The sequence below is a fragment of the Pseudophryne corroboree genome, chromosome 7 (assembly GCF_028390025.1).
Source record: "Pseudophryne corroboree isolate aPseCor3 chromosome 7, aPseCor3.hap2, whole genome shotgun sequence".
Classification (NCBI taxonomy): Eukaryota; Metazoa; Chordata; class Amphibia; order Anura; family Myobatrachidae; genus Pseudophryne; species Pseudophryne corroboree.
This window is the reverse complement of record NC_086450.1, coordinates 20,716,791-20,736,656: the sequence shown is the minus strand read 5'-3', so window position 1 is coordinate 20,736,656 and position 19,866 is coordinate 20,716,791. Positions and strand designations below refer to the sequence as shown.

Below are 19,866 nucleotides of genomic sequence, written 5' to 3'. Positions count from 1 at the left end.
TAGGTCTGGAGCTACTCAGAAACTGCAAGGAATTATTTAGTAGCAATTCTGCTAATCTTTCGTTCGCTATTCTGCTAAATTAAGATACACTCCCAGAGGGCGGCAGCCTAGCGTGTGCAATGCTTCTAAAAGCAGCTAGCGAGCGATCAACTCGATGAGGGCCATTAATGTTTATCACAACTGAGGTCTAAAATTCTCTGTAACGCAAACACACCACGCACCTCAGTGTCTGGTCACGTGTCTGCCAGCCACGCCACCTTAAGGGCCCCATACACTTATACGATATGACGGTCCGTCATGTCGTCTAGGATTTTCCTTCAACCTCCCGGACGGCAGGATAGAAAAAGACACATGGTATGCTGCCCTTTGCATACGATGTATCTATTACTATCCCAGCCATTCCTGCGGGATCCAATATATCACGAGTGCAGCACTCGTGATATGTCGGCTCTAGGATGATACGATCCGATGCTCACGGGAACGTGGATTGGATTGGGTTGCAAACACAACAAAAATGCCCAATTCCACCCAATATATCAATATATATCGGCCCAAATTGGGCTGAAATTGGGCATTACCGTTCTAGTGTATGGGGCCCTTTACAGTATGACTGATATAAGGCGCAGTCTAATGGCCGTGAGGTGAAGCAGCGGTCTACCTGCGCTGGCCTGGCAGGGAATTAGACTGAAATAGAGCAGGTGCTTATTAAGGGTCCACATGCAGCCTTCCAGTTTTAGATAAATGAAAATAACGCTTTGCTGGCGGTATAAATGAAACAGAAAATATCAAACAGCCTAGACCCTGTGTAGGGTTCTATCTAACTTCTTCACCCCTTACTATACAGGCAGCTAGTCAGCATCACAAAGTCTCAAAGTCTTGCCTGATTCCTGCAGATATATCTACAGGCTCCGGACTGACTTGGCTTGCTGCCACAACTACTCCCATACAGTCTTAGAGTTTTAGGGTTCTATCTGCCTCCTGCAGGTAAGATCCCCGGCTTCCTTGCCCTCCCACTGGCCTCCAGGGACACCGTGCTCTGACTGCAGTCCCAACCAGGACTACATGACTGCAAAACCCCAACTGGGCTCCGTCACCTGCTCAATAGCACCACCTACTCTGGTACTGCCAATATATAGTAACATAGTTAATGAGGCTGAAAAAATAAGAATTTACTTACCGATAATTCTATTTCTCGGAGTCCGTAGTGGATGCTGGGGTTCCTGAAAGGACCATGGGGAATAGCGGCTCCGCAGGAGACAGGGCACAAAAGTAAAGCTTTTACAGGTCAGGTGGTGTGTACTGGCTCCTCCCCCTATGACCCTCCTCCAGACTCCAGTTAGGTACTGTGCCCGGACGAGCGTACACAATAAGGGAGGATTTTGAATCCCGGGTAAGACTCATACCAGCCACACCAATCACACCGTACAACTTGTGATCTAAACCCAGTTAACAGTATGATAACAGAGGAGCCTCTGAAAGATGGCTTCCTAAACAATAACCCGAATTAGTTAACAATAACTATGTACAAGTATTGCAGATAATCCGCACTTGGGATGGGCGCCCAGCATCCACTACGGACTCCGAGAAATAGAATTATCGGTAAGTAAATTCTTATTTTCTCTATCGTCCTAAGTGGATGCTGGGGTTCCTGAAAGGACCATGGGGATTATACCAAAGCTCCCAAACGGGCGGGAGAGTGCGGATGACTCTGCAGCACCGAATGAGAGAACTCCAGGTCCTCCTTTGCCAGGGTATCAAATTTGCAAAAATTTACAAACGTGTTCTCCCCTGACCACGTAGCTGCTCGGCAGAGTTGTAATGCCGAGACCCCTCGGGCAGCCGCCCAAGATGAGCCCACCTTCCTTGCGGAATGGGCCTTAACAGATTTAGGCTGTGGCAGGCCTGCCACAGAATGTACAAGTTGAATTTTGTTACAAATCCAACGAGCAATCGACTGCTTAGAAGCAGGTGCACCCAACTTGTTGGGTGCATACAGTATAAACAGCGAGTCAGATTTTCTGACTCCAGCCGTCCTTTAAATGTATATTTTTAAGGCTCTGACAACGTCCAACAACTTGGAGTCCTTCAAGTCGTCTGTAGCCGCAGGCACTACAATAGGCTGGTTCAGGTGAAACGCTGATACCACCTTAGGGAGAAAATGCGGACGCGTCCGCAGCTCTGCCCTATGTCGAATGGAAAATTAAATAAGTGCTTTTATAAAACAAAGCCGCCAGTTCAGATACTCTCCCGGCCGAAGCCAGGGCCAGTAACATAGTCACTTTCCATGTGAGATATTTCAAATCCACATTCTTTAGTGGTTCAAACCAATTGGATTTGAGGAAATCTAAAACTACATTTAGATCCCACGGTGCCACCTTAGGCACCACAGGAGGCTGTATATGCAGTACTCCTTTGATAAAAATCTGGACCTCAGGGACCGAGGCCAATTCTTTTTGGAAGAATATTGATAGGGCCGAAATTTGAACCTTAATAGATCCCAATTTGAGACCCAAAGACAATCCTGATTGCAGGAAATGTAGGAAAACGACCCAGTTGAAATTCCTCCATCGGAGCACTCCGCTGCTCGCACCACGCAACATATTTTCGCCCAATACGGCGATAAAGCTTCGCGGTGACTTCCTACCTTGCCTTTATCAAGGTAGGAATGACTTCTTCTGGAATGCCTTTTCCTTTTAGGATCTGGCATTCAAACGCCATGCCGTCAAACGCAGCCGCGGTAAGTCTTGAAAAAGACAAGGACCCTGCTGAAGCAGGTCCCTTCTCAGAAGTAGAGGCCACGGATCGTCCGTGACCATCTCTTGAAGTTCCGGGTACCAAGTCCTTCTTGGCCAATCCGGAGCCACTAGTCTTACTCCTCTTTGCCGTATAATCCTCAATACCTTTGGTATGAGAGGCAGAGGAGGAAACACATATACCGACTGGTACACCCAAGGTGTTACCAGCGCGTCCACAGCTATTGCCTGCGGATCTCTTGACCTGGCGCAATACCTGTCCAGTGTTTTGTTGAGGCGAGACGCCATCATGTCCACCATTGGTTTTACCCAACGGTTTAATAGCATGTGGAAAACTTCTGGATGAAGTCCCCACTCTCCCGGGTGAAGGTCGTGTCTGCTGAGGAAGTCTGCTTCCCAGTTGTCCACGCCCGGGATGAATACTGCTGACAGTGCTATCACGTGATTCTCCGCCCAGCGAAGGATCCTGGCAGCTTCTGCCATTGCCCTCCTGCTTCTTGTGCCGCCCTGTCTGTTTACATGGGCGACTGCCGTGATGTTGTCCGACTGGATCAACACCGGTCTTCCTTGAAGCAGAGGTTCCGCCTGGCTTAGAGCATTGTAGATTGCTCTTAGTTCCAGAATGCTTATGTGAAGAGACTTTTTCAGGCTCGACCACACTCCCTGGAAATTTTTTCCCTGTGTGACTGCTCCCCAGCCTCTCAGGCTGGCATCCGTGGTCACCAGGATCCAATCCTGCATGCCGAATCTGCGGCCCTCCAATAGATGAGCCTCCTGCAACCACCACAGAAGGGATACCCTTGTCCTCGGCGACAGGGTTATCCGCAGGTGCATCTGAAGATGCGACCCTGACCATTTGTCCAGCAGCTCCCTTTGCATGGAATCTGCCGAAAGGGATTGCTTCGTAAGAAGCTACCATTTTTTCCCAGGACTCTTGTGCATTGATGTACAGACACCTTTCCTGGTTTTAGGAGGTTCCTGACCAGGTCAGATAACTCCTTGGCTTTTTCTTCGGGAAGAAAAACCTTTTTCTGAACTGTGTCCAGAATCATCCCCAGGAACAGCAGACGAGTTGTCGGCATTAATTGGGATTTTGGAATATTCAGAATCCATCCGTGCTGCTTTAGCACCTCTTGAGATAGTGCTAAACCCATCTCTAGCTGTTCTCTGGACCTTGCCCTTATTAGGAGATCGTCCAAGTATGGGATAATTAATACGCCTTTTCTTCGAAGAAGAAATATTATCTCGGCCATTACCTTTGTAAAGACCCGAGGTGCCGTGGACAAACCAAACGGCAGCGTCTGAAACTGATAGTGACAGTTTTGTACAACGAACCTGAGGTACCCCTGGTGTGAGGGGTAATTGGAACGTGGAGATACGCATCCTTGATGTCCAAGGATACCATAAAGTCCCCTTCTTCCAGGTTCGCTATCACTGCTCTGAGTGACTCCATCTTGAACTTGAACTTCTTTATGTACAGGTTCAAGGACTTCAGATTTAGAATAGGCCTTACCGAGCCATCCGGCTTCGGTACCACAAAAAGAGTGGAATAATACCCCTTCCCTTGTTGTAGAAGAGGTACCTTGACTATCACCTGCTGAGAATACAGCTTGTGAATGGCTTCCAAAACCGTCTCCCTTTCTGAGGGGGACGTTGGTAAAGCAGACTTCAGGAAACGGCGAGGTGGCTCTGTCTCTAATTTCAACCTGTACCCCTGAGATATTATCTGCAGGATCCAGGGATTTACCTGCGAGTGAGCCCACTGCGCGCTGTAATTTTTGAGACGACCGCCTACCGCCCCCGAGTCCGCTTGCGAAGCCCCAGCGTCATGCTGAGGCTTTTGTAGAAGCCGGGGAGGGCTTCTGTTCCTGGGAAGGAGCTGCCTGTTGCTGTCTCTTCCCTCGTCCTCTGCCTCGTGGCAGATATGAATAGCCCTTTGCTCTCTTATTTTTAAAGGAACGAAAGGGCTGCGGTTGAAAGGTCGGTGCCTTTTTCTGTTGGAGAGTGACTTGAGGTAGAAAGGTGGATTTCCCGGCCGTAGCCGTGGCCACCAAATCCGATAGACCGACCCCAAATAACTCCTCTACGCATCGCCTGTCCACTGTCGTGTCCATAAAGCTCTTCTGGCCGAAATGGACATAGCACTTACCCGTGATGCCAGTGTGCAGATATCTCTCTGTGCATCACGCATATAAAGAAATGCATCCTTTATTTGTTCTAACGACAGTAAAATATTGTCCCTGTCCAGGGTATCAATATTTTCGATCAGGGACTCTGACCAAACTACCCCAGCACTGCACATCCAGGCAGTCGCAATAGCTGGTCGTAGTATAACACCTGCATGTGTGTATATACCTTTTTGGATATTTTCCATCCTCCTATCTGATGGATCTTTAAGTGCGGCCGTCTCAGGAGAGGGTAACGCCACTTGTTTTGATAAGCGTGTTAGCGCTTTGTCCACCCTAGGAGGTGTTTCCCAGCGCTCCCTAACCTCTGGCGGGAAAGGGTATAAAGCCAATAACTTCTTTGAAATTAGCAGTTTTTTATCGGGGCACCCCACGCTTCATCACACACGTCATTTAATTCTTCTGATTCGGTAAAAACTACTGGTAGTTTTTTCACACCCCACATAATACCCTGTTTAGTGGTACCTGTAGTATCAGCTAAATGTAACATCTCCTTTATTGCCAAAATCATATAACGTGTGGCCCTACTGGAAAATACGGTTGATTCGTCACCTTCACCACCGGAATCAGTGCCTGTGTCTGGGTCTGTGTCGACCGACTGAGGCAAGGGGCGTTTTACAGCCCCTGACGGTGTTTGAGGCGCCTGGACAGGCACTAATTGAGTGTCCGGCCGCCTCATGTCGGCAAACGACTGCTTAAGCGAGTTGACGCTATCCCGTAATTCCACAAATAAAGGCATCCATTCTGGTGTCGACCCCCTAGGAGGTGACATCCTCATATTTGGCAATTGCTCCGCATCCACACCAATAACGTCCTCATACATGTCGACACACAGCAGACACACAGGGAATGCTCTATACGAAGACAGGACCCACTAGCCCTTTGGGGAGACAGAGGGAGAGTCTGCCAGCACACACCAAAAAGCGCTATATATGACAGGGATAGCCTTATGATTAAGTGCTCCCTTATAGCTGCTTTTATATTAATATATATATAGCCATTTATTTTGCCCCCCCTCTCTGTTATACCCTGTTTCTGTAGTGCAGTGCAGGGGAGAGACCTGGGAGCCTTCCTGACCAGCGGAGCTGTGACAGAAAATGGCGCCGTGTGCTGAGGAGATAGGCCCCGCCCCTTTTCCGGCGGGCTCGTCTCCCGCTATTTAGTACATTTAGGCAGGGGTAAATATCTCCATATAGCCTCTGGGGCTATATGTGAGGTATTTTTAGCCTTTTTAAAGGTTTTCATTTGCCTCCCAGGGCGCTCCCCCCCCAGCGCCCTGCACCCTCAGTGACTGCCGTGTGAAGTGTGCTGAGAGGAAAATGGCGCACAGCTGCAGTGCTGTGCGCTACCTTAAGAAGACTGCAGGAGTCTTCAGCCGCCGATTCTGGACCTCTTCTTGCTTCAGCATCTGTGAGGGGGCCGGCGGCGAGGCTCCGGTGACCATCCAGGCTGTACCTGTGATCGTCCCTCTGGAGCTTCATGTCCAGTAGCCAAGAAGCCAATCCATCCTGCACGCAGGTGAGTTCACTTCTTCTCCCCTCTGTCCCTCGTTGCAGTGATCCTGTTGCCAGCAGGACTCACTGTAAAATAAAAAACCTAAGCTAAACTCTCTAAGCAGCTCTTTAGGAGAGCCACCTAGAATTGCACCCTTCTCGGCCGGGCACAAAAATCTAACTGGAGTCTGGAGGAGGGTCATAGGGGGAGGAGCCAGTACACACCACCTGACCTGTAAAAGCTTTACTTTTGTGCCCTGTCTCCTGCGGAGCCGCTATTCCCCATGGTCCTTTCAGGAACCCCAGCATCCACTTAGGACGATAGAGAAAAGACAATTTGTCCATCGAGTTCAGCCTGTAGTATAAATCGTCCACTATTCTGTTTTCAATTATAGTGTAACTATAATGACCTGGATGGAGTTATGTTTTAATCTAACACTATAATTTCTGCTGTTTCTAAAATATAATCATTTTAAATTCTTTCACCTGAGGAACATAGCCAGAATCAAGCACTTAATTCCCTCAGATGATATGCCAAAAGTCATACATGCATTTGTATCATCTTGATTAGACTACTGTAATGCCCTCTACCTTGGTCTACCAGCAAAAGAATTGTAGCGCTTACAGCTGGTGCAAAACACAGCTGCCAGGCTGTTAACCGACCAGCCCCGTTCTAGCCACATAACACCCATCCTCTACTCCTGTCACTGGCTGCCTGTAAGATGGCGAATCATCTTCAAGATTGGCTAACTGAGCTTCAAAGCATTACATGACCAGGGCCCAAGGTACCTGAAGCCGCTTCTGACCCCATACTGCCCCACTCGATTACTGCGATCTGTAGATGAAGGACTATTAGCAGTACCTAGAATCTCCCGTAATTCATCTGGGGGTGGAGCTTTTAGTCATGCGGCTCCGACTCTATGGAACTCACTTCCCCGCACAGTGCGAGAGGCCCCAACTATAGAATCCTTCAAAAGTAGACTCAAGACTTTGCTGCTTACTCAAGCATTTCCATAATGTCCCTTTTAGTATCTTCATGCTTCTGTATTTTATGAAAATGTACTTCATTATTTTCTGTACTATATTATGCTATGTATCTGTTAAGCGCATTGAGTCCTATTGGAGAAAGAGCGCTATATAAATAAAATTATTATTATTATTATTATTATAAATGCTATATCCTTGGATATCTTTTCAGTTAGAAATTGATCTAATCCATTTTTAAAGTTATTGACTGAGTCCACCATTGCTATCTTCTGTGGCAGAGAATTCCATATCCTTACTGCCCTTACTGTAAAGAACCCTTTCCTACACTGGGTATGAAATTTCCCCTCCACTAACCTCAGAGGATGCCCGCGTGTCCGGTGTAAAGATTTTTCAATAAACAAATCGCCTGATAGCTCCATGTTTATATTTATCCCTTAATATATTTATAAATATTAATAATGTCTCCTCTTAAGGCCCATACACACTGGCCGATATATCGGCCGTTCTCTTGAACGGCCGATATATCACTGGTCCGTCGGCCAGTATGTACGGCTGATACGTCTGTGAACTCCGTCGTTCACAGACGTATCGCGTCGGCCCCGCAGCACAGCCGACCGCCAATATATCTACCGATATATTGGCGCGTCGCTGTGTGTGTACGGCGGTCGGCCGACCGTCCGTACACATGCTGCTGCGGCCGGCGGTGATTGACAGCTGAACTGGGCGGGTGTGTGTACATGCCCGCCCAGTTCATGATGTCAGTCCCCGACGGATCGGGCAGTACGTATGCTCAACACACTGCCCGATCCGTCCTTAGATATATCTGCCGATCAATTGATCGGCAGATATATCTTCCAGTGTGTACCCACCTTAAGATGCCTCTTTTCCAGTGTAAACATACCTAACCTAGTAATCCTTATATATATAGAGAGAGAAAGAGAGAGAGAGTAGCAGTGTCAAAATAGATTGCAATAGTGGTCCACTGATTCTCTGTAGGTCTGGAGGATCTGCCCACACGGGAAAGAGAAGCATTGTATCCTCACACCTAAGTGCTGCAAAGTGGAGACAGTCCATCAGAGACTGTTGCAGTCAGGCTGGAGGCAGAAAGGACCACAAATCTCTGTGACTGGGCTTATGATACTGAGAAGTCCGGCCTTGCATCTGAGAACACCAGAGGCAGTGTCTAAACCTGCAAGAGGCAGGGAAAACCACAGATCTAAAATCTATTACTTCCAGCACAAATGAAACCCCTACTTGTCCTGGGAAACATAATATTAAATTATCTTGAATAGGATGAAAAATAGAACATGAATTCCCAATGAAAGCATAAAATAGTGCTGGCGATAAAGCGGTAACGCCCCGCTCTCTCAGAGTTGCTAAGTGGTTATTTGGCCGCAGCCTATCAGCTTGTGACATTTATCAATGTGAAATATTGTCTCACATCCTGTTCCTTTCCCTAAGGACTACTATACCGTACAGGCAGCCGGGACAATTGTTATTTACAGTGTTGCAACTTTCTGCAACCGTAAACAAGCGGCAGCACTGTTGCTCTTACACCACAAAGCAGCGCTCCGAATTAAAGGGGGGATCCGGTCTGAAGATCGACACTGTCTAGGTCGACAATGTTTAGGTCGACCACTATAGGTCGTCAGTCACTAGGTCAACAGGGTTTGAAGGTCGACAGGGTTTCTAGGTCGACATTTTTTTTTTTTTTTTTTTTTTTTACTTTTTCATACTTAACGATCCACGTAAACTACGATTGGAACGGTAATCCTTGCCCGAAGCATGGTGAGCGACGCGAGCCATGCGATGGGACACGGTGCACTAATTCGGCTTCCCGGTCACTGTACGCACAAAACGACACAAAACCCCCCCAAAAAACCTCATGTCAACCTTTTGACCTGTCGACCTAGAAAATATCAACCTAGAAACCCTGTCCACCTTCAAACCCTGTCCACCTAGTGACTGTCGACCTATAGTGGTCGACCTAGACTGTCGATTTGATGATCCACATCTATTAAAGGGGAACATTTACTAAGCAGTGATAAGAGCGGAGAAGTGAGCCAGCCGAGAAGTTGCCCGTGGCAACCAATCAGCACTGTAGTAACATCTATCATTTGCATACTATAAAATGATACAGAGCTGCTGATTGGTTGATGGGGAAAGTTCTCCACTGGCTCACTTCTCCGCTCTTATCACTGCTTAGTAAATGTCCCCCAAAGATACATATAGGCCACCTTAATAACAGTTTGGAAACGCAAATGACTCTTCTTCGTTGAGGCTCTTAAAATTTGAAAGGGTGCAGAACTTTTGGCGATCGTGATGCTAAGCAGTGAAATTCCATTATAATGACCTTACAATACAGAGTGAGTGTGACTGGGCAACGTGTGGCTCCGTGCTATCTACTTCCATCTGACAAACTCATGGGGGAAGTGTATCAAGCCTAGGAGAGAGTTATGGCGGAGAAGGTGCCCAAAGCAACCAATTAGCTTATGTTACTTATAGCATAGTCTAACTGTTTTGGGCAACTACACCAGTTTATCTCTCTCTCCAAGACTTGATGCATCTCCCCAATAGTGCTGGTTACATAGAATGTTCCTGGGGCATAATCTCTGTACTGTAATGTCAGATTGAACGGTGAATGATGGGCGTGGTTGGGTAATGGCACTTATATAGCTGGGGGGTTTACTAGGACGTTTTGATTCATTCTGGACCGTCTAACAGATTATACTTCAATCCATACTTTGTGATAAATCTTCTCTTTAACTTGATTATTACGCTGACAGAGCTAAATTGGGGAACAAAGGGCACAGAAACCATCCTTTGAAACTGCATACAGCTCAGCATGGGAAGTAATACGAATGAAACATCTTGATGTATTTTCTCATGACAAGTTGGAGCCATTAATAAAGATAAACATCTGGAGATTTCATTCGCCAAGTCATTATAGCAGACTCCCGCCAAGCCGAACCCTTTTCATGTAGGACAGAAAACACCCTAAAACATCTGGCATACTTACACACTTCTCACTATCGAACACGTAACACAAGTGCTTATTGGACTCGGAATCCTTGCATATGAAGGTGAAAATCCGTTTATCGGTCTTATCGTCGGCGCAAAACGATATCCGGTGTAGCTGGCAGTTGTGGAGGACGTCCTACAAACAAACAGAAAGTAACTGGCCTGATGGCAATTCTTATACCTCGAAGAAAAACATAAATTAGGATAAAACGGTCAAATTTCATGATCGTCAAGTTTTCCACCATTAGAAACTGGTACACTCTGATCATATCCTGCATAGGTATAAAGAATGCATCGTACCACAGTAAGGGGGAGACGTACTAATCAGTATTGCATGTCGCATGCGAATAATATGCCCGATGGTCCAGAGCTCCAATATAATGAAATACATTTTTATTGACCCCATTATAGACCAAACACTATGGGGGTCATTCCGACCCGTTCGTACGCAGCGGTTTATTGCTGCGGTGCGAACGGGTGCGGAATGTGCATGCGCAGCGGCCGTAGTGCGCGTGGTTGCCCGGCGACAGGGGTCGTCGGGTTATGTCGCGCCTACCGATGGAAGCGGTCGCAGAGCCGACCACTAAGAAGATTGACAGGAAGGAGGCATTCCAGGGTGGATCCGGACCGTTTGGAGCCATTTTCGGGGAGTGGTGAGTAAAACGCAGGCGTGTCCAGCAGAACGGAGGGCGGAGGAGTGACGTCAAAGCCGACCCCATCATCGCTGGATCCATCACACAGGGTAAGTAGGTATAGGCCTAGTCTAGTTTTTCTTGAAGTTTTTTTTAGTTTAGCAGGGCTGCACAAGCGATCGCAGCTAAAATACATTCCCCCATAGGCGTGGACTAGTTGATCGCAGCAGCAGCAAAAAGTCTCTGGCTGCGATCAACTCGGAATGACCACCAATATCCCCATAAAAATGAGCCCTTTAAAAAATATCAAATTAATCTTTGCATTTTAATAAAATTAACATTGTCTTTAATTAATAAATGAATATTACCCCCATCCTTCATAAATATTTACCTTAACTGCCAAATTGTTTTTGTGGCAAGCTTGCGGAGAGTCTGTCCGTTGTTTTAAAGGGGCAATCATTTAAAAGGCAAAAACAACCTGGTTACCCGTAACTTTACTGTACCTCCATTTGTGAAATTGGATTTAAAAATAAAAAAAATAAAAAATTTAAATGCTGTCCGATGTGTTGTTTTTGCTTTTAGTAAATTGCACGTTTTAAAAAATCACACAATACAATCACCTAAATACTGACGACTTTGCGAAACTCTCCTTAGTAAATCTCCTGCTGAGTGCTGCGGTTGATAACTGACCATATTAAAGCACTTTCACATCCCACGTATATGATATACAATTATCCTGGAGATCTCTTGGACAGATCCACGCTACGCTAGCTTCTTGTGTGAGAGAAGATGTTTTCTCAGCATGTGAGGTGAAAGCTGAGAAGTCAGCTACAATTGCAGGGAGATAGATTACAGACGTGAGTTTTGTGTAATGTCTTCACTTTAAGGAAAAAGGAATTCTAAATGTAAATAACGAAAATAATATATTGTTTCCTACAGCGCTCCGTCTCATTCTGACAGAACTCAGGGCCCAGGGGCACACATGGGGAGGAGATTCAACTGCCCAGAACGATTCCTACACAAAAAAGTTACTGCTTGCGGATTTCCAATAAATTTAAAATGTTGCGAAAAGTACATAAGACAGCACCTCCCACTGGAGACTAGGGAGGCTAATCCCTGAATCGGGGACAGTGGGATCCCGTCCTAAAATTGGAGCTTCCAATCCAGGGGATTTCGGGATTAGAAAGTCCCCTTTGTTATTTCCATGCAAGACAGCGTTGAGCTCCCCCTGCCCCCAGCTGTGCGCACTGCGCAGCATGACGTGTAGTCAGAGTTCACATTGCGCAGTGTGACGCAAGCCACCCGCGCTGCACGGACCGCACCTTGCCACCTGCAGCAAGTGAACCTGCCCGAACTCCCAGAGGATGGTGTGTAGTTCTGTGGGCTGAGCTGAGCGGGTACGGGAAGGGGGGGCTCAGAAGATTTTAATTTTAAAATCCTGGGAATCCTGGGATTGATAATTTTTCCATCCAGACACCCGGGATTGAAAAAAAGGCCTACTGGAGACCATCGATGGTGAATCCCATTGTGGGCTTAGTGCCTCCTCTTATGTCCTCAGGAGTGAGGAGAGGACTCTAACTTCCCGAACTGCAGGGAAAGTGGGTAACTGTTTTCCAGTAAATGGCGACCATAGAATTTTAAAAACATCTTGAATAAATGACAAAAGCAAAGGGACAGTGGGACCGTCTTCATTGCATGTGCCACATTTGTACTTTGAGGAGTGAACCTAGTACTGAGGCCGCTCCTCCATCCCTCTGCCCTGAGGCCGCTCCTCCATCCCCCTGCCCTGAGGCCGCTCCTCCATCCCCCTGTCCTGAGGCCGCTCCTCCATCCCTCTGCCCCACGCCTTGAACATCTCTGCTTTGCTTAGATCCTGCCATCAGGCTTCCTCCCGCTTGCTTGCACCTCATGTCATCTGTCTGTCGCCCTTTCCCACTAGATTGTTAGCTCTTCAGAGCAGGGCCCTCTTTCCTCTTGTTGTCAAAGCCCTCTTCTCCTCACATATCACTCGCAGCCCTCCCCTACTCAGCGACCATCTTTACCGCTTTCTCTCCTGCTGGTAAAGGCTCATCTCTATCTTTGGCCACCAGCCCCTAATAGTACGATGATCACTGCCTCACTACTTACATCTAAGTTGTATTATGTAATGAGAATTGTGGTGCTCTGTGTTACCTGTACTCTATTTCTGTTATTTATTTACTGTAATGCTAAGTTTTGTCTCCCTGTACTGTCCTTTGTACGGCGCTGCAAAACACTTGTGGCGTCCTATAAATAAAATGTACCATAATAATAATAATAATAATAATAATAATAATTATAATGCACATGCAACTGCAAGTCCGTGCAAAGTTGGTTGTATCGCAGATCCTCATCAGTAACATACGTCTGAGCCGCGCACATCATGCATACACTGGGATCATTAACACGGAATTTTGTAAGAATTTGTTTTGGGAGTTAAATACACGTGCGGTTGTAGATTTGCATAAATAATAATAATAATGATATAAAAAAAACTCATAATATACCAAGTATAATGCTAAACACTATAAAATATAAATAAATATATTCTCACAAAATCATATAATAAATATACCAGCAATAAAAAAGCACCAATCAGCATTGGAGTTGAATCCACAGTCAGCCAATCAGAAGCAGTTAGCCGGTAATCATCATTAGCTACTGGAACCTGCTCTGAGACCATTACTTCCTGGAATTTAGTTCTTTTTTGCCATTTGTATTCGGAACTGTATACTGTTTCTGAATGGCCAACAAAAAATAAGATTTTACTTACCGATAAATCTATTTCTCGTAGTCCGTAGTGGATGCTGGGGACTCCGTCAGGACCATGGGGAATAGTGGCTCCGCAGGAGACAGGGCACAAAAGTAAAAGCTTTAGGATCAGGTGGTGTGCACTGGCTCCTCCCCCTATGACCCTCCTCCAAGCCTCAGTTAGGATACTGTGCCCGGACGAGCGTACACAATAAGGAAGGATTTTGAATCCCGGGTAAGACTCATACCAGCCACACCAATCACACTGTACAACCTGTGATCTGAACCCAGTTAACAGCATGATAACAGCGGAGCCTCTGAAAAGATGGCTCACAACAATAATAACCCGATTTTTGTAACAATAACTATGTACAAGTATTGCAGACAATCCGCACTTGGGATGGGCGCCCAGCATCCACTACGGACTATGAGAAATAGAATTATCGGTAAGTAAATTCTTATTTTCTCTGACGTCCTAAGTGGATGCTGGGAACTCCGTAAGGACCATGGGGATTATACCAAAGCTCCCAAACGGGCGGGAGAGTGCGGATGACTCTGCAGCACCGAATGAGAGAACTCCAGGTCCTCTTTAGCCAGGGTATCAAATTTGTAGAATTTTACAAACGTGTTCTCCCCCGACCACGTAGCTGCTCGGCAGAGTTGTAATGCCGAGACCCCTCGGGCAGCCGCCCAGGATGAGCCCACCTTCCTTGTGGAATGGGCCTTGACAGATTTAGGCTGTGGTAGGCCTGCCACAGAATGTGCAAGTTGAAATGTGCTACAAATCCAACGAGCAATCGTCTGCTTAGAAGCAAGAGCACCCAGTTTGTTGGGTGCATACAGGATAACAGCGAGTCAGTTTTCCTGACTCCAGCCGTCCTGGAAACCTATATTTTCAGGGCCCTGACAACATCTAGCAACTTGGAGTCCTCCAAGTCCCTGGTAGCCGCAGGTACCACAATAAGCTGGTTCAGGTGAAACGCTGACACCACCTTAGGAAGAAACTGGGGACGAGTCCGCAGCTCTGCCCTGTCCGAATGGACAATCAGATATGGCTTTTATGAGACAAAGCCGCCAATTCTGACACTCGCCTGGCCGAGGCCAGGGCCAACAGCATGGTCACTTTTCATGTGAGATATTTCAAATCCACAGATTTGAGCGGTTTAAAATGTGATTTGAGGAATCCCAGAACTACGTTGAGATCCCACAGTGCCACTGGAGGCACAAAAAGGGGGTTGTATATGCAATACTCCCTTGACAAACTTCTGGACTTCAGGAACTGAAGCCAATTCTTTCTGGAAGAAAATTGACAGGGCCGAAATTTGAACCTTAATGGACCCCAATTTGAGGCCCATAGACACTCCTGTTTGCAGGAAATGCAGGAATCGACCGAGTTGAAATTTCTTCGTGGGGCCTTCCTGGCCTCACACCACGCAACATATTTTCGCCACATGTGGTGATAATGTTTTGCGGTCACCTCCTTCCTGGCTTTGACCAGGGTAGGAATGACCTCTTCCGGAATGCCTTTTTCCCTTAGGATCTGGCGTTCCACCGCCATGCCGTCAAACGCAGCCGCGGTAAGTCTTGGAACAGACCTGGTACTTGCTGAAGCAAGTCCCTTCTTAGCGGCAGAGGCCATGAGTCCTCTGTGAGCATTTCTTGAAGTTCCGGGTGCCACGTCCTTCTTGGCCAATCCGGAGCCACGAGTATAGTTCTTACTCCTCTACGTCTTATAATTCTCAGTACCTTGGTTATGAGAAGCAGAGGAGGGAACACATACACCGACTGGTACACCCACGGTGTTACCAGAACGTCCACAGATATTGCTTGAGGGTCTCTTGACCTGGCGCAATACCTGTCCAGTTTTTTGTTCAGGCGGGACGCCATCATGTCCACCTTTGGTCTTTCCCAACGGTTCACAATCATGTGGAATACTTCCCGATGAAGTCCCCACTCTCCCGGGTGGAGGTCGTGCCTGCTGAGGAAGTCTGCTTCCCAGTTGTCCACTCCCGGAATGAACACTGCTGACAGTGCTATCACATGATTTTTCGCCCAACGAAGAATCCTTGCAGTTTCTGCCATTGCCCTCCTGCTTCTTGTGCCGCCCTGTCTGTTTACGTGGGCGACTGCCGTGATGTTGTCCCACTGGATCAATACCGGCTGACCTTGAAGCAGAGGTCTTGCTAAGCTTAGAACATTGTAAATTGCCCTTAGCTCCAGTATATTTATGTGGAGAGAAGTCTCCAGACTTGATCACACTCCCTGGAAATTTTTTTCCTGTGTGACTGCTCCCCAGCCTCTCAGGCTGGCATCCGTGGTCACCAGGACCCAGTCCTGAATGCCGAGTCTGCGGCCCTTTAGTAGATGAGCACTCTGCAGCCACCGCAGAAGAAACACCCTTGTCCTTGGAGACAGGGTTATCCGCTGATGCATCTGAAGATGCGATCCGGACCATTTTTCCAGCAGATCCCACTGAAAAGTTCTTGCGTGAAATCTACCGAATGGAATCGCTTCGTAAGAAGCCACCATTTTTCCCAGGACCCTTGTGCAATGATGCACTGACACTTTTCCTGGTTTTAGGAGGTTCCTGACTAGCTCGGATAACTCCCTGGCTTTCTTCTCCGGGAGAAACACCTTTTTCTGGACTGTGTCCAGAATCATCCCTAGGAACAGCAGACGTGTCGTCGGAAACAGCTGCGGTTTTGGAATATTTAGAATCCACCCGTGCTGTCGTAGAACTACTTGAGATAGTGCTACTCCGACCTCCAACTGTTCTCTGGACCTTGCCCCTATCAGGAGATCGTCCATTTTCTTTGAAGAAGAATCATCATTTCGGCCATTACCTTGGTAAGGACCCGGGGTGCCGTGGACAATCCAACCGGCAGCGTCTGAAACTGATAGTGACAGTTCTGTACCACGAACCTGAGGTACCCTTGGTGAGAAGGGCAAATTGGGACATGGAGGGTAAGCATCCCTGATGTCCCGGGACACCATATAGTCCCCTTCTTCCTGGTTCGCTATCACTGCTCTAAGTGACTCCATCTTGATTTGAACCTTTGTATGTAAGTGTTCAACTATTTCAGATTTAGAATAGGTCTCACCGAGCCGTCTGGCTTCAGTACCACAATATAGTGTGGAATAATACCCCTTTCCTTGTTGTAGGAGGGGTACTTTGATTATCACCTGCTGGGAATACAGCTTGTGAATTGTTTCCACTACTGCCTCCCTGTCGGAGGGAGACGTTGGTAAAGCAGACTTCAGGAACCTGCGAGGGGGAGACGTCTCGAATTTCCAATCTGTACCCCTGGGATACTACTTGTAGGATCCAGGGGTCCACTTGCGAGTGAGCCCACTGCGTGCTGAAACTCTTGAGACGACCCCCCCCACCGCACCCGAGTCCGCTTGTACGGTCCCAGCGTCATGCTGAGGACTTGGCAGAAGCGGTGGAGGGCTTCTGTTTCTGGGAATGGGCTGCCTGCTGTAGTCTTCTTCCCTTTCCTCTATCCCATGGCAGATATGACTGGCCTTTTGCCCGCTTGCCCTTATGGGGACGAAAGGACTGAGGCTGAAAAGACGTTGTCTTTTTCTCCTTTATACGGCAATACTTCCATGTGCCGTTTGGAATCTGCATCACCTGACCACTGTCGTGTCCATAAACAACTTCTGGCAGATATGGACATCGCACTTACTCTTGATGCCAGAGTGCAAATATCCCTCTGTGCATCTCGCATATATAGAAATGCATCGTTTAAATGCTCTATAGTCAATAAAATACTGTCCCTGTCAAGGGTATCAATATTTTCAGTCAGGGAATCCGACCAAGCCACCCCAGCGCTGCACATCCAGGCTGAGGCGATCGCTGGTCGCAGTATAACACCAGTATGTGTGTATATACTTTTTAGGATATTTTCCAGCCTCCTATCAGCTGGCTCCTTGAGGGCGGCCCTATCTGGAGACGGTACCGCCACTTGTTTTGATAAGCGTGTGAGCGCCTTATCCACCCTAAGGGGTGTTTCCCAACGCGCCCTAACTTCTGGCGGGAAAGGGTATACCGCCAATAATTTTCTATCGGGGGAAACCCACGCATCATCACACACTTCATTTAATTTATCTGATTCAGGAAAAACTACAGGTAGTTTTTTCACACTCCACATAATACCCTTTTTTGTGGTACTTGTAGTATCAGAAATATGTAACACCTCCTTCATTGCCCTTAACAAGTAACGTGTGGCCCTAAAGGAAAATACGTTTGTTTCTTCACCGTCGACACTGGAGTCAGTGTCCGTGTCTGTGTCGACCGACTGAGGTAAAAGGACGTTTTAACGCCCCTGACGGTGTTTGAGACGCCTGGACAGGTACTAATTGGTTTGCCGGCCGTCTCATGTCGTCAACCGACCTTGCAGCGTGTTGACATTATCACGTAATTCCTTAAATAAGCCATCCATTCCGGTGTCGACTCCCTAGAGAGTGACATCACCATTACAGGCAATTGCTCCGCCTCCTCACCAACATCGTCCTCATACATGTCGACACACACGTACCGACACACAGCACACACACAGGGAATGCTCTGATAGAGGACAGGACCCCACTAGCCCTTTGGGGAGACAGAGGGAGAGTTTGCCAGCACACACCAAAAACGCTATAATTATACAGGGACAACCTTTATATAAGTGTTTTTCCCTTATAGCATTTTAATATATATATTCATATCGCCAAATAAGTGCCCCCCCCTCTCTGTTTTAACCCTGTTTCTGTAGTGCAGTGCAGGGGAGAGCCTGGGAGCCTTCCCACCAGCATTTCTGTGAGGGAAAATGGCGCTGTGTGCTGAGGAGAATAGGCCCCGCCCCCTTTTCGGCGGGCTTCTTCTCCCGTTTTTCTGAGACCTGGCAGGGGTTAAATACATCCATATAGCCCCCAGGGGCTATATGTGATGTATTTTTAGCCAGAATAAGGTACTATCATTGCTGCCCAGGGCGCCCCCCCCAGCGCCCTGCACCCTCAGTGACCGCTGCTATGAAGTGTGCTGACAACAATGGCGCACAGCTGCAGTGCTGTGCGCTACCTTATGAAGACTGAAAAGTCTTCTGCCGCCGGTTTCTGGACCTCTTCACTTTTCGGCATCTGCAAGGGGGTCGGCGGCGCGGCTCCGGGACGAACCCCAGGGTGAGACCTGTGTTCCGACTCCCTCTGGAGCTAATGGTGTCCAGTAGCCTAAGAAGCCAATCCATCCTGCACGCAGGTGAGTTCACTTCTCTCCCCTAAGTCCCTCGATGCAGTGAGCCTGTTGCCAGCAGGACTCACTGAAAATAAAAAACCTAACAAAACTTTTACTCTAAGCAGCTCTTTAGGAGAGCCACCTAGATTGCACCCTTCTCGGCCGGGCACAAAAATCTAACTGAGGCTTGGAGGAGGGTCATAGGGGGAGGAGCCAGTGCACACCACCTGATCCTAAAGCTTTTACTTTTGTGCCCTGTCTCCTGCGGAGCCGCTATTCCCCATGGTCCTGACGGAGTCCCCAGCATCCACTAGGACGTCAGAGAAATAAACTAGTATATACCCCCATGGTGCTACATAGTACAGACTAATAACGTATAGGAGAAAAAAGGAGTAAGTGCAGTGACTGCAAACTAGGGAGGCCAATCCCGTGCCGTTTTTTCAATCCCGGGATTCGGGATTGAAAAATGCTCAATTCCGGGATTCCGGGATTGCAGTAGGGATCAGTGACGAAGGGTGTAGGGAGCAGCGCTAGAGGGTAGGTAGCGGTGCGGGAGGGTGTAGGTAGCGGCGCGGAAGGGAGGGAGGGTGTAGGTAGCTGGGCGGCAAGATGTAGGTAGCGGTGCGGGAGGGTGTAGGTAGCTGGGCGGGAGGATGTAGGTAGTTGGGCGGGAGGATGTAGGTAGCGGTGCGGGAGGGTGTAGGTAGTTGGGCGGGAGGATGTAGGTAGCAGTGCGGGAGGGTGTAGGTAGTTGGGCGGGAGGATGTAGGTAGCGGTGCAGGAGGGTGTAGGTAGCAGTGCGGAAGG

The 19,866-nt window shown here is 47.8% G+C and overlaps 1 protein-coding gene across 7 annotated transcripts in view; it reads right to left on the bottom strand.

Moving 5' to 3' along the window:
* GULP1 (GULP PTB domain containing engulfment adaptor 1) overlaps positions 1–19,866 on the bottom strand; it is a 498,186-nt gene that overhangs the window by 126,843 nt on the left and 351,477 nt on the right. For 5 of the 7 annotated variants that reach the window (XM_063932725.1, XM_063932723.1, XM_063932728.1 and 2 more), the window contains one exon: positions 10,439–10,576. The exons of the other annotated variants lie outside the window; for them this stretch is intronic. In XM_063932725.1, the coding sequence (XP_063788795.1) occupies positions 10,439–10,576 (138 nt within the window). The remainder of the gene's footprint in view (positions 1–10,438; positions 10,577–19,866) is intronic. 7 annotated transcript variants of the gene reach the window in all.